Source organism: Neopsephotus bourkii, unplaced genomic scaffold, assembly GCF_033783945.1.
Source record: "Neopsephotus bourkii isolate Nb327-2 ecotype Australia unplaced genomic scaffold, CSIRO-AGI_Nbou_v1 NB_107, whole genome shotgun sequence".
Taxonomy (NCBI): domain Eukaryota; kingdom Metazoa; phylum Chordata; class Aves; order Psittaciformes; family Psittacidae; genus Neopsephotus; species Neopsephotus bourkii.
In genome coordinates this window covers 12,170,873-12,183,768 of record NW_026900624.1, presented here as the reverse complement: position 1 = coordinate 12,183,768, position 12,896 = coordinate 12,170,873, and the positions used below count along the sequence as shown (strand labels likewise).

General features: G+C 47.1%; 2 protein-coding genes and 1 long non-coding RNA gene across 3 annotated transcripts in view; 1 reads left to right on the top strand and 2 right to left on the bottom strand.

The window, feature by feature from the left end:
• The first annotated feature begins 458 nt into the window (after positions 1 to 458).
• Positions 459 to 12,054, top strand: ITFG2 (integrin alpha FG-GAP repeat containing 2). The gene is made up of 12 exons (XM_061360679.1): positions 459 to 565; positions 1,945 to 2,040; positions 2,577 to 2,618; positions 3,467 to 3,644; positions 3,951 to 4,090; positions 4,529 to 4,677; positions 5,765 to 5,859; positions 8,297 to 8,350; positions 9,997 to 10,088; positions 10,615 to 10,732; positions 11,092 to 11,265; positions 11,425 to 12,054. The coding sequence occupies exons 1-12, from the start codon at positions 470 to 472 to the stop codon at positions 11,571 to 11,573; spliced, it is 1,383 nt and encodes a 460-aa protein (XP_061216663.1). The 5' UTR covers positions 459 to 469; the 3' UTR covers positions 11,574 to 12,054.
• The window catches only part of NRIP2 (nuclear receptor interacting protein 2), a 32,332-nt gene continuing 20,843 nt past the window's right edge, over positions 1,408 to 12,896 (bottom strand). The window contains exon 6 of the mRNA XM_061360870.1: positions 1,408 to 1,614. Coding sequence (XP_061216854.1) covers positions 1,552 to 1,614 — 63 coding nt within the window. The 3' untranslated portion in view covers positions 1,408 to 1,551. The remainder of the gene's footprint in view (positions 1,615 to 12,896) is intronic.
• LOC133216323 (uncharacterized) lies at positions 10,977 to 12,227 on the bottom strand. Its single transcript, XR_009726617.1, has 2 exons — positions 12,089 to 12,227; positions 10,977 to 11,081 (listed from the first exon to the last, which is right to left on the bottom strand). It is a non-coding gene; the product is annotated as an uncharacterized LOC133216323 (long non-coding RNA).

Genomic DNA, 12,896 nt, shown 5'->3' with positions numbered 1-12,896 from the left:
CGTACCACACACAGCTCAGTGCTGTTCGATGTACGACTGTGCCCTTGGATCCGAGCAGGAGCTAAACACCTCGTTTGCAGAAGGCAGTAGTGACATACAGGAGCTGGATCAAGGAAAAGCACAGCCCGGTCTCCGAGCTGTGGGGCTGCTGCTGAGCCTGCGGCCTGCTAGGCCGTCACCCTGCCCGCTGTTCCCACTTGGCAGGCGGGCACCGGGACAAGCAGTCGAGCACTCGCTCTGCCGGAGGGCCCAGAGCGCAAAGGCAAAAAGTGTGCTTCCATCCCCGCACTATGGCCCGGCTTGGCTCTACTGCTCGTCCCGGCCGCGGCCTCTCCCAACGGGCTCGGCTACCGCCCGCCATGCCCCGCCCAGACCTCGCGTTGCGGCTGCGCGCCCTGGTTGCATTGTCGGCGGCCGGACCGTGCCGCACCGCTCCGCACCGCGCTCCGCAGGCAGGCAGGCCGGCGGGATGCGTTCGGTCAGCTATGTGCAGCGTGTGGCGCTCGACTTCGGCGGCAGCCTGTTCCCGAGAGCCATCTGCCTGGGGGACGCCGACAACGACACGGTCCGCAGGCGGCAATGGAGGCGGGGGAGGGGGGGAGCCTGGGCGGGCTCTGCGCGGCTGAGGGAAGTGGTGCTTCCGCAGGCGGTCCCTGGGAGCGGTTTGTGGGGCACATTAACAACGGGAGGCACGCTTGGGCGGCCTGCAGAGTACCCCGGGCTTCCACCCCGGGGAAGCGTTGGAGCTTGATGGGCTTCTGAGCAATGGCGATGCAGGGGTTTCATCCGGCGGCCTTCAGAGGTCCTTCGCAAGCTGACTGTCCCAGTGCTTCCATCGCCGTTAGACCTGCTGGGCACGCTCGGCATGGGCCCTGGATGGTGTGTGGCTATAGAGAGTTTAAGTTTTGGCCCCAAAACCTCTCCTGTTGCGGTGGCAGGGATGTAGAGCTGTGTGGAAATGCTTTGCTGCGGCACAGTGGATCACAAAAAGGATAAAGCTGAGTTGCAGTGTTTCTTGATCTGTATGCTGGAGATCGTGTACTGGGAGTGTTGCTGTCAACCCCCCCCCCCCCCCCCAAATGCATTTCTTTCTCATGGGTCTGATTTGTCTGTAACTAGGAAGAGTTAGCTTCACCAGATAGATGTAAGCTGTTGTTTCTTCTCTTCAACAGGCATATTTTATTACAGCTGTATTCTGTTATCCTGAAAAGTGCCATGGCTAGCAAAGCAGTAGATGATAAAACACATTTTCCCATGGGAAATAGTGTTATGTGGGGTAACATATGCAGGGACCTATTGAAATGCACACAATTTAAGTACACAGGGGCATGATGGAGAAGATGGGACGGTAAGAGTAGGCTTGTCAGCAGGGGTAGTTGGATATTTTAATTCTTTAATATTTTTAAATATCTTTATTAAATATTTAATAATTTCTAAAGTCTTCTTTAAAGAAATAATCACCATTCCAAACGACCTTTACCTCTTCATCAATGAAATTGAACATCCACTGTAAATCTATTGTAAATGTTCTTGCAGCCTCTTTCTTGATGGTTACATTTTCCTTCTTGCCATAATCTTCCTCAGGTGATGCAAGAAAGATCCAGCCAATCTAGACTGAATGATAGAAAACGTGATGATGATGATGATGATGGCTAGCGAAGCAGGATATCAAAACAGTGAAGAAACAATGGCTAGCGAAGCAGTAGATAATGGGACGTTGCTCTGAGGAGCTCCAGCTCTTTTATCTGCAAAAGGAAAATTAATTGCTGGGTGTTTTTTTACCCCAGACCTTTCCTATTGGCTTGAGGCTGTTTCTAAGTCTTGTTTTGCTTTGCTGCTTCTTCCTACAGAGTGATTTTTATATATGAATTCTTCAATTATTGCTATGTGAGAATGTTGCTGTAATTGTGAATTTCTTCTTACTAACCCAATTCTTTTATGCAGCTGAATGAGCTAGTGGTGGGAGACACCAACGGGAAGCTCTATGTTTACAAGAATGACGACAGCAAACCCTGGGCTGTGCGATCTTGCCAAGGAATGGTCAGTTCTAGACAAAACTTTTAATGGTTGGGCGTTTTGGTGTATGTGCACCTAGCTGTCCTTGACTATCCTCGTGGCCTCCTCTGGATTTGTTCCAGCAGTTCCATGTCCATCTCATGTTGAGGACACCAGAACTGCACACAGTACTCCAAGTGAGGTCTCATGAGAGCAGAGTAGAGGGGCAAGATCACCTCCTTTGACCTGCTGGTCATGCTTGTTTTGATGTAGCCATATGCAAGACCTTGCTTTTGCCCACAGCTAGCCCCATGGGCTAAAAGTGATGAGCAAAGTACTGAAGACAGGAACCGGCCTCTGTCGCACCTTGTCCCTGTTCCTGTGCACTGTGGATTTGGTTCCGGGGCTCTGGGCAGTTGTGTGGCACATCTGTTTCTGTCCCTGACATTGCTCTTTTGTCCTTGAAAAGGCTGTCTTGAGTTTAAGAGAAGGTTATGAGAGAAGAGGAAATAGAGCAGAAGCTTATCCCAAAGCACTGTTTGAGTTCTCTTCCTCATGTATTGCCTTCTTTTCTCTTTCAGCTCACGTGTGTTGGTGTGGGAGATATATGCAATAAAGGAAAGGTGAGAGCAGCCAAACTTCCCAGCTGTGTCTGTAGGTCATGTGGGAGGTGCTTAGGGTCATGTCGTATCCTGAATGTGGAGAAGGACAGGTTGCAGGTGCTTTTTCTCCAGGTTTGCTCATAGTTTTAGCACTACGGTTTTAAAATTGTCCTATTTACATATAGCTATATGCATATAGATATACATATCTTTCTATGAGCCATAGATAGGTTTTAGTGAGCAAGGAAATCCATCCTGGCTTCAGAAAGCACTATTCATTTACACATCCCCCTGTGTGAGTGCCACAAGGCTTTGGTGGTTTGAAGGTTGCTCCGTATCCATAGTGACTTTTGTCCTGTTCTGTGCTGGTCCCTGGTGTGGGTTATGGCCGATCTGCCACTTGGCTGTGTGCGTTTAAGGTCATCTAAATGAGACTGAGCCACTGAATAGTCTAGTCTCCCAAGCAAATTCCACTGGGTCTAATATGACTCCTTTTTCTGGACTGCTGTTTCTTGGGGTTAAGCTAGGACCACTGAGTCCAAAAGTCCCAGTTTAGGCACCCTGCCTAATATACTGTAGCTATGTGTGCTCCAGTGGGGAGCAGAGCTGAAGTGAGCATTGGGAAAGCCACATGTTTGGGGATTGCATGCACACATCAGCCTGATAATCCTGGTCTGACAAGGATGAGCAAAAAGTTTGGACCCTGCAGTACCTAAGTAGCTTGCTGACCAAAAACCTTCTCTTATTGCCTCTGTAGCAGTCACTGATCTTGATGGATCTACCCTTGTATCTTCCCTCACCCTGCTGTGAAAGATCTTCCACAGTTTCTAAAATAGGAAAAATCAAAAGGTTTTTCTCTTCCGTCTTAGAATCTTGTGGTGGCAGTAAGTGCAGAAGGCTGGTTTCATCTTTTTGACTTCACTTCTCCAACTTCAAAACACCCAGATGCTTCAGGCCACCATGAGTTGGCAGCAGCAGAAGAGCAGAAGCCAGTGTTCAAGCAGCACATTCCTGCCAACACCAAGGTCATGCTGATTAATGACATTGGTGAGCCAGGAAGATGGTGTGGGAGTGCAGGGTGAGGGAGTTTGGGGTAAGAGAGAGAAAATGTGTAGGACTCACAGAAGGAAATTACTGTCTTGCTGAAATAAGTGCTCTAACAAGCTACAGCTGAGTCATGGGTGGAAGAAGCAAAAACTTCAGGACTTTTCCTGAAGTGCAAATTCTCATTACAGGATTGGGATGTTCAGAGGTGCTAGATGATGGAAACCAGCACAGGGCTTTATGAATGTTGGGGCTCTTGGGGCTATGAAAGCCTGAGAGACCCCATCTATCTCCTTGTATTCCCTTCAGATGGAGATGGGAAGTGCGAGTTGGTGGTGGGTTACACTGACAGAGTGGTACGTGCCTTCCGCTGGGAGGACTTGTCAGAGAATTCAGACCATGTATCTGGGCAGCTGCTCCTGTTGAAGAAATGGCTGCTAGAAGGTCAGGTAAGGAAACTGGGTGCTCGGAGCAGAACTTATCATATAGTCTTCAAGAGGTGGTAGTCTCAGGGGAGGAAGCACAAGATCTCAGTCCTGTGAACAAAGCAGTTGTCATCTTAATGGCTTGAAAGATTTGCCCAGTGCTTGTCCTGTACATGCAGAGCAGCTGGTGGGTTGGTCTGGGAGACCAGTTGGTTGCTCTCACCCAACTAGAGAGCATTAGAAAATACTAGTGTTGCTCTTAAGTAGTGTGTCTGGTAGGGAAACATAACCTTTTACTGTAACTTGGACATTTTGCTTGTAGCTGGATTTGTTCCGCTCCTGCTCAGCTCTGTCAGAAGATCTGCCATACTCAGGTTTAGGTACAAGGAGGATAGTGAACTTTTCTGAGGTGTTTGAAGTTTTCAGTTTGACTCCATCAGTGTTTTTCCTCTGCCAGTATAGGTGGACAGCCTGTCTGTGAACCCAGGCCCTGATGGCTCACCGGAGATGATGGTGTCTCAGCCAGGCTGTGGTTATGCGGTTCTGCTGTGCACTTGGGATTCTGAGCAGCAGGCCACGACAGAGGGAAGAGACAGCTCTGCCCCAGGCAGGTGAAGAGCGTTACTGCATATGGTAGATGAGGAGATTCCACTGTAGATGCCCATTACAAGGGGGCACCACCACACCATCTTTCTGAGGGGGGTGCTGTTATTTGTCCTTGCTTCTCTGACCTTGCACTGCTGGGACTTAAGCATACCTTCTGTGAACACTCTTCATGTCTCTGTCACAAAGATGAATACTGCTGCTTTCCTTCCATCCCACTCTTCTTGGTTTGGGCAAGGAGTGGCAAAACCACCTCACTGAGGGGGACAGTACTGGGAGCTAAGGTAGGGAAATGAGTGACCTAGATCTTCAGAGAAAAGGTAGTAGGTAATCTTATGACCTATCTAATGGTGGGAAGGGTAGCAACTGAAAAGCTGGGCTCTGAAGCCAAGGGTGGTACTTTGAGTTTATTCACTTTTTTCTTCCAGGAGAGGTAATTGGAGGTTTTCCTAATGAGACCTTTAGCAGCCAGTGCTGTAAATAACAACCAGAGCAATCAGGATGAGCAGAGAGTTTATTGTCTTTGGCATTGGAGGGGCCCTTGAGGGGGATTCAGGTGCTTCCATGGTGTTCTGTGGGATTTTAAGGCAAACCCAGAAAACTGCAGGAGGGAAGCTAGGCAAGGCTCCTTGATGTCTTGGGAGACCTTACTGGAATGATACTTCCTAGCAAGAAGCCAGGCCCAGGCATGATCCGTGATGAATCTGTATAAGCCCAGGTAGATGCTTCCTGAGTGAAAAGCAGCCAGGCTTACATGGCAGTAATGATAAAAATTGTCTTTTTTGTTTTTTTTTTTTTTTTCTTTGATTGGAATACATGTTCTACTGGCATGTGCTCCTCTCCTTTTTGTTTTGAGCTCTTTACAGGTTTTTGATGTATCAAATCATTCTGTTTTCATTTTTTAAACGTTAGAGAGTTCCTTTCATACCTGGGTTGGTATGCATTTTTTGCCTTGGCTTTTGCCATTAAAGGGCTAATCTATGCACAAACTCTTACCAGTCTCTGAATTTATAAAGCTTTGGAGTACACTGGTCTTGGGATTATTGTGGCATGGTTCCCTGGCCTTTCTCTAATGTCTCTGTGTCTTTTTCCTAGCGAAGGCCCTATTCGAGACGTTATTCTGCACCAAACATCTGGACGGATTCACAACAAGAATGTTTCCACTCATTTAATTGGTAGCATTGGACGAGGTGAGAGATTAAGAGCTTGGGGTCTCTGGCCCAACAATTGATCGTTTTTCAGTATGTCAGTCCAGCATTAAATCGGATTTCCTGTGGCTGAAAAATACCAGTGAGAGAGAGCTGCAAGAACAGAGGGAGCTCTGCTTCTGTTAGCCAGCTCCCAAAGAAAGACAGCTGGATTATTGTGTTTGAACTTCCTATAGCTTTGTGCCTTCCCTAGGTATATCCAGCTGTTCAGCTAGCACAGCAGTTTTTCAGCAGCCTCCACTGGTCTGCATTTAGTCATCGTAAAAGGCTGCCATGCCTTGCTTCTGCAGATGTCCTTGGTCTTTTGCATGGCTGCAGCTTATGCCCTTCTTACTCCCTAGACACATCTCTTCCTTTCCACAGCCTCAGCTTTATTCTTTTGTGTGCTTAAGCATTTGATTCCCAGTACCTGGCATCTGTATCCTGCTCTTCCTTCACCTAGGCAGTCCCAATCCCTTCAGAGTTTCCCTATTTAATTTATATCACTGTCCTCTGTCTCCCTCCAGTGTATTCCATTCAGCTGTTGTATCTAAACCCTCCAGAACTACTCATTCCTCTCAGCCCTCACGTGTTGCTTCTGTGTCCAGACTTTTCTTACACACTGCCACTGCTTTCCCTGTGTAAATGCTGTGTGCTCTGATGTGTGCCTGGTGCATCTGCCGAACCCTTCTTTTGATACCTATGGAGGATAAGCAGCTTTCACTTCCCATTGGAGCCTGTGAGCATAATACAAGAAAGCAGAAAATCTAGCTGCATTTGCTCTGTCCAAGTGCTACCCTCTGCAGTGCTGTCTGGAAGCAGTTTAGGCTGCCCTATATAATTTAGAGCTGGGGGAGAAGAGCAGTCCAGTGAACCCCCTTCTCTTCTCCTTTCCCAGCTCTTCCTCCTCAGTTCCAAAGTTGTTATGTTTTAAGCATCTCAGATGCTGCTATAAGCAACATGGTCAACAGAACATGAAATCAGTTATTTCACTGCATACTAAGCTCTTCATCTAATGAAGGTGTCTTGCAAAAAATTAAGGCACAGTAAAGGATGAAGAGAAGGTTGGGAAAAGTCCACTAATTCTGAACCATCGGTAATGAAACAGCCTAAAAGTATCATGCTGACCAGTTTGTAAGGGGAGCACAGCAGATCTTTTGGATCAGAGCCTGTACAGATGAATGTCAGCTAGGGGCAATAGAGCAGTCAAAACAGCTGGTTTGGTTTAAGCTGATCTGCAGAGACAGGGTAGTCTGTGTTCTGGAAGTGTGCAGGTTGTTATAGCTTGGAGCTCTCTATGGGCAGTGGAGGTAGGCTTGCAGTGTTATATTTCTCTGGGGAAACTGCCTATTTGCTTTCAGCTCTGCTGGCTTGTACCTCACTGCCAGGTCTCTTGGGTTCCTGTAGACCCCAGAAAAACAGTGTCTCTCCTGCACTGTCACTGAAAGGATGAAATGCAGCTTTAGTTAAATACAGCTCCAAGTCCTGCCAAGTGTGACACCACTTTCAAAACCTGACCTTGCATGTCTTTTCTGATTGGTAGCTAGGTAGAGAGTGTACTGAAGGGTGAACCAGCCTGCTGGTCAGGGAGTCTCCTCTTCAGATGTATCTAGTCACATTTGTCAGTGCTGTCCTGCACACAGCTGTGGTATATAGGACATTTTAGAGAGAATGTTGCTTGCAGGATTTTTACAGCTGTGTAAATATAGTCCAGGAAAACCAGGGCTGAGTGTGTAGATGAGCTACACATGTCTAATCTGCTTGTAAAGGGCTCTCTAGCTCTTGTGTTTGTCTCTAGACCAGTGTTTGGTGGGAGAGGATCACACCTTCTGTACAGTTTTGCTGTAACAAAAACTGTAGAGGTGGTAGCATGATCTGTACACACTCATTCAGGAATTGCCATGAAATGCTTTTGTGCTAATGTGACTAAAGCTTTGTCCTTCTGGTGAGACCTCGCTTTTGATGCTGTAACTTGCCAGAACAGTCAAAGGCCGTGTTCCTGCCCTTGAAAGAAACAGTGAGGGGAGTTTTAATACTCTTGCTTGGATTCAACTGTTCTTTACTTTGTCCCTTGTGATGGTCCTGCCTATGCTCATGCATCACATAGAGAGGATGTGATGAATATCAGAACTGCCATGGGCCTGCAAGTGCATATGTGGTACAGGCAAACTCTTTTAAGAACAACTAGCAGAGCCAGACCTGCTGATACCAAGTGACAGAAGGTCCTGAGTTTTGAGAAGCCAGTGTCCTACAAATGAAAGTCATGAAGTACAATTGATTGCAAGAATCTGCAGGTATCATAAGCAGAATGTCAGGGCTGGGCAAAAAGGAAGCAGGATGGAGCAGCTTGTTTGGGTTTTGTTGGGGTTTTTTTAAGAGATGGCAGGGACAACACTGAGAAAACAGCATCAACTCTTGTAATTCTCTTCTGCATTTATAGGCTCCTCCAGTGAGAATAGTGGCTCAGGTCTCTTTGCCCTCTGTACTCTGGATGGTAAGTCCTACTGCTGTCCTGGAAGAAAGGCCTGTGGGGTGGCCAGGGCCTGTCACTGATTCAAAGCAGGGAATCAGGGGCACAGTGCCTTTTGTTTTGAAAGAAGGGGAGCTGAGCTTCAGAAACACTTCCTGAGTCAGGCAGGAGAATTTGACTCCAAGACTTCTGCTGACATATTTTCTATGAAGGCATGAAAACCAAGACAGAAGCCAAGGTAAGAGTTGTTACTGTGATCAAGTCCCCCATAAACCAGGTACGTGATAACATGCCTGTATCTGAGGGCCCGATGAAACATTAAAGCTGAGCCTGTCTTTTTGCTCCTCACTGCTACTGGTGTAGCACAGGCTTGCTCTCTCCAGAAAACCTGTTGTGTTTTCTTTCTGTTACCAATATCTGCCTTTCTCGCTCCCCTGGTACAGTGTATTAATCTGTGGATTTCAAAGCATTTTACAAACTTTAATTATTTGTATGGTCCTATGGCCTATGCTGGGTAGAAGTATCAGTATCATGTTGCAGCAGGAAGCTGGGAAAATGAAAAGTCTAGGTCATTGGCCCAAAAGCACACTGAAAGCTTGAGATGGAGAGTGAGACTAGAACTTTCAGCTGCTGATTTCTAAGTTGCCTGCTTACCCATTTTTCAAACAACTGTCTGAGATGCCAATTCAAAAGTGCCATTCCTGTAGACGAGAGACTACCACAGGAGAGAATTTGGAAGGAGTTGGATTGTTTTCAAAAGCAGTAAAAGGAATGGATGCTGGAACTTGAGTATTGGTAGAGAGGAGCTGGCCTCACAACAGGCCTGGAACCAGGTTCTTTTGCTGTGCCCCAAGTGCAAAATAGGACTGGTCTAATGAGCTGAATGCAGGGTTTCTGTCCAAAAAGCACAATGTGGAGACAGTATGTTGTGCTTTCCCTTTGCAGCCTGGCCTGTTTGGGCCAGATGTCCACCCTCCCAATGATTTTGTGCTGGGGAATTTCTGATTACTCTGTGGGCCTGAACTCTGAAGCTTCTGCATCTGCAAGGCTTCCTGCCTCACTCTGGTTGACTCATAAGCTATAACAAGGCTGGATGGTACTGTGAAGCTAGATTCATGTTTATGTTCCACTTTCTCATGGCTACCCTCTCTCCACTCCCCAGTACTATCACAATATATCTGGATGATAGAAAAATACCTATGTGAGGTAGGTGTCCAGTATAGTTTTAGCAGGCAAGAGGCCATGCCATGCTATTAGCCAGCCACTTGTCAGCTGATAACTGTCAACATGCTGTCTTGAGATGACATGATCTGCAGGGCATGGTGAGAAACTTCGAGTTCACTCACTGTCTCATGTGAGATCTGTTGATGTACTGTACTTTGGGAGCCTAGTTTTGGCCGGTTTTCTTCTTGTCGTAAAGCACAGTCCATTCAGTAGGGCTGCTGCCACTTTTCCTCCTGTTTCCAGTTACTGACAGCAAGATAATGGGCTGCTGTGCTTCCCACTGTTACCTATTATCAAACACAGCCTGTACCACTGGCCCAGCGTTCTGCCTGCGCCAGACCCTGGTTGTTGACAGAATGTGTAGGGCCCAGGGTTAGCAAACATCTTGTTCCCTTCTAATAGTTTCAAGACAAAACTTATTTTAAGTTTTTTTTTCTTCCCTTTAGGGACATTGAAACTCATGGAGGGAGCAGACAAGCTGCTCTGGTCTGTGCAGGTTGATCACCAGCTGTTTGCTCTGGAAAAGCTGGATGTAACTGTGAGTGTCTGTGAATGGGGCTGGAAGGGAGCAAGGCAAAAACTCGGCATGGTTTTGTGTGTAGGAATATAAGAAGGGCAGAAGGAATATGACTTGGTTGAAAAAGGCTGGGATTATCTCAGGATGACACAGAGTGCTCTGACTGTGCTGATGCATTTTGCACTCATGTCAGTCTGTCCATCTGCAAGAGGTTGAGCTGTGTTTGACCTAGTGAGCCCAGCATCCTGCTGTGAACTTTTTTGTCCCTCAGCTGTTCTTTTATCATATTGCAAAGTGAAATGGTTTTACACATTGCTAATACTCTGTCTATAAGATCTTATGATACATAAGGATTACAACAGAGAAGAGAGAGATGGTCTCCAAGTGCAAAAAGAGTGGACAACTGCAAAATGACTGAACAAGGCATCCAGAAGTGACATCTTATTCAGACAATAGTGTGCATGTCTCTGAACAATCAGGAAAGTTCTTGACTGCCCCTGGAAATAGTTGAGGTCCATGTTAATATGTGACCTTATGGTTCCTACAGGGCAATGGGCACGAGGAGGTGATTGCCTGTGCGTGGGATGGTCAGACGTACATCATTGACCACAATCGGACTGTTGCCAGATTTCAAGCAGATGAGAATGTCAGCGCATTCTGTGCAGGTGTGGAGCCTGACTGCAAAGGCAGTCCTCACAGCATTTCTCCCTCAAAGCTACTACTCCCCTCAGGGAGACCTGGAGTCCTTTGTCTGTCTGTAGTGGGAAGTAATTTCCCTGTGTGTGTTACTGCAGAAGACCCAGCAAGTCTTTCCTCTGGTGGCATCTGGGAAAAGCTGGGGTGAGAGGAGGTGATGCCAAGGTTTGTCTGTGATGGGTTTGGGTTTGGGGGGGTTTTTTGTGTTCTCTGGGGAGTGTTACAGGGGTCTCTCGTCTTCCCCACTATTTTTTTTATTTTACTGTTCTCAAGTGGAGACAAGGAGCTCCATGGAACCAGCCTGAGCCTTGCCTTTGCCTTTCCGCAGGCCTCTATGCATGCAAAGGAGGAAGCAACAGCCCCTGCTTGGTTTATGTCAGCTTCAATCAGAAAATCTACATCTACTGGGATGTGCAGCTGGAGAGAATGGAGTCCACCAACCTGTTGAAAATCCTGGATTGTAACCCAGAGTTTGGAAGTCTCCTGCAGCAGCTGGGTGTGGGTGAGTGCAGAAAGGGTGGATATATATGCGAAAACAGAGAGGAAGGCCTGCTGGCATATGAAGTGCCGGTAACTAGAGTTTCACATGCTTCTTGAGGAGTAGGGGGTTTAGTGTACTACTTGCTGAGAATCCCTAACAACTGTCTTATCTTTTCTGTAGAAAGAAATGATGTTTCCGCTGTCAAAAATCTGATTCACAAAACACTGTATTTTCCTGAGAAACGGCAGCAGAGCAGCACCACGCAGTGTCAGGAGCCTGCTGGAATAGACTCCTCTGCCCACTGCACTGTCATCCAGGATCCCTTATAACAAGCCACATGGAGGCTGACAACTTTAATACCTGCACAAACTCTTCTGAAACTGGAATCAGTTATCTAATGAAGATGAGACTGTTCCCATCTCTGTCAAAGTTTCCAGACAGCAAAGGGCATACAGACCAGCTTCTGTGGCGGGATGTGCTTTATTGTCAGCTTGAGTGAAAGTGGTGGGTTGATTTGGTTTTAGCTAAGGAAGCTACCAGAACATTGCTGAGTCCAGAGTCCTGCTTATTGGCCTTCTGTTGCCAGTTTCCATGTTCTCTGCTAGCTAAGGCACTTTACAGGTGACTGAGGAGGAGCACTGGGGACATAAATGGACAGAATAGCTGAGTTCAGTCTCTGCTTTGGCCTGTTCTTACAACTGCTCTGGTGATTACTTCTGAGTTCTTAGCAGAATCCCCATGCAGGAACTGCAGATAGAGGAATTGAGTTAGGGAGCAGGCAAGGGCTTTCTCTCCCATCTAGGGGTGTTTTTAAACATAGACCCAGGTGCTGTTTTTTCTCTACTGCTGCTCTTCTACCAAGCAGTTTCTCACAGACTACCTTCTATTCTGAGGAGCAGGAGACATGTTTGAGAAGAACCTCAACTTGCACTAACAATGTTATCAAGAGGTAGCAGCTGCAGCGAACTCAGCTGTGCTCAAGAGGCGTTGCTTTCTCCATCTGCTTGGGCAGGGTGATCCCAGAGATGGCTGTGACTTGGCAAAGCAGTTGTGAGCTGAGCAATAAGAGGAATCTGTCTTAAGCATGGATCTGTGGTGTTGAGAGAGCTTGGCCATTCCATAATAAGGAGTGGAAGTGCCATGCTTCCCTCTTATTGTGGAGAGTGCCATGCTATTTTGAGTCCTCCACAACTGAAAGAAGTAGACTGGAGATAATGTTCCACTTGCTGGTATGCAGTCTGGAAAAGGCGGTTGCTCACACAGGCTGCTTGTATGCAAAGGCCAAGGCAGGAACCTTTCCACATGTTGCTGGTGTTCTGCTTTTCCCCATCTCAGCTTGCCCTTTGCTTAACTCTGCTTATTAGGATAGGAGCAGCAGGCTGACCTGCTGTTTTGCATTTGTTACCTTTCCTCACTTTGTGATGTTTTACTGGACATGCGTAATGGATGTACCTGTTCCATTGCTCTTACAGCAGCCCGAGAGGGTTGCATCTGGGTCTGAGCAAATGGTAACATTTAAAGATCCTGCAGGCTATTGAAAGCCTCCTGTGCTGCACTCTGCAAAATGTCCAAGGGTAGCCCTAACTGGAAGAACTTTGTGTAGGAGAAAGGAGTGTCTTGTCTTTGGGTCAAAAGGACTATTGAAGTACCCC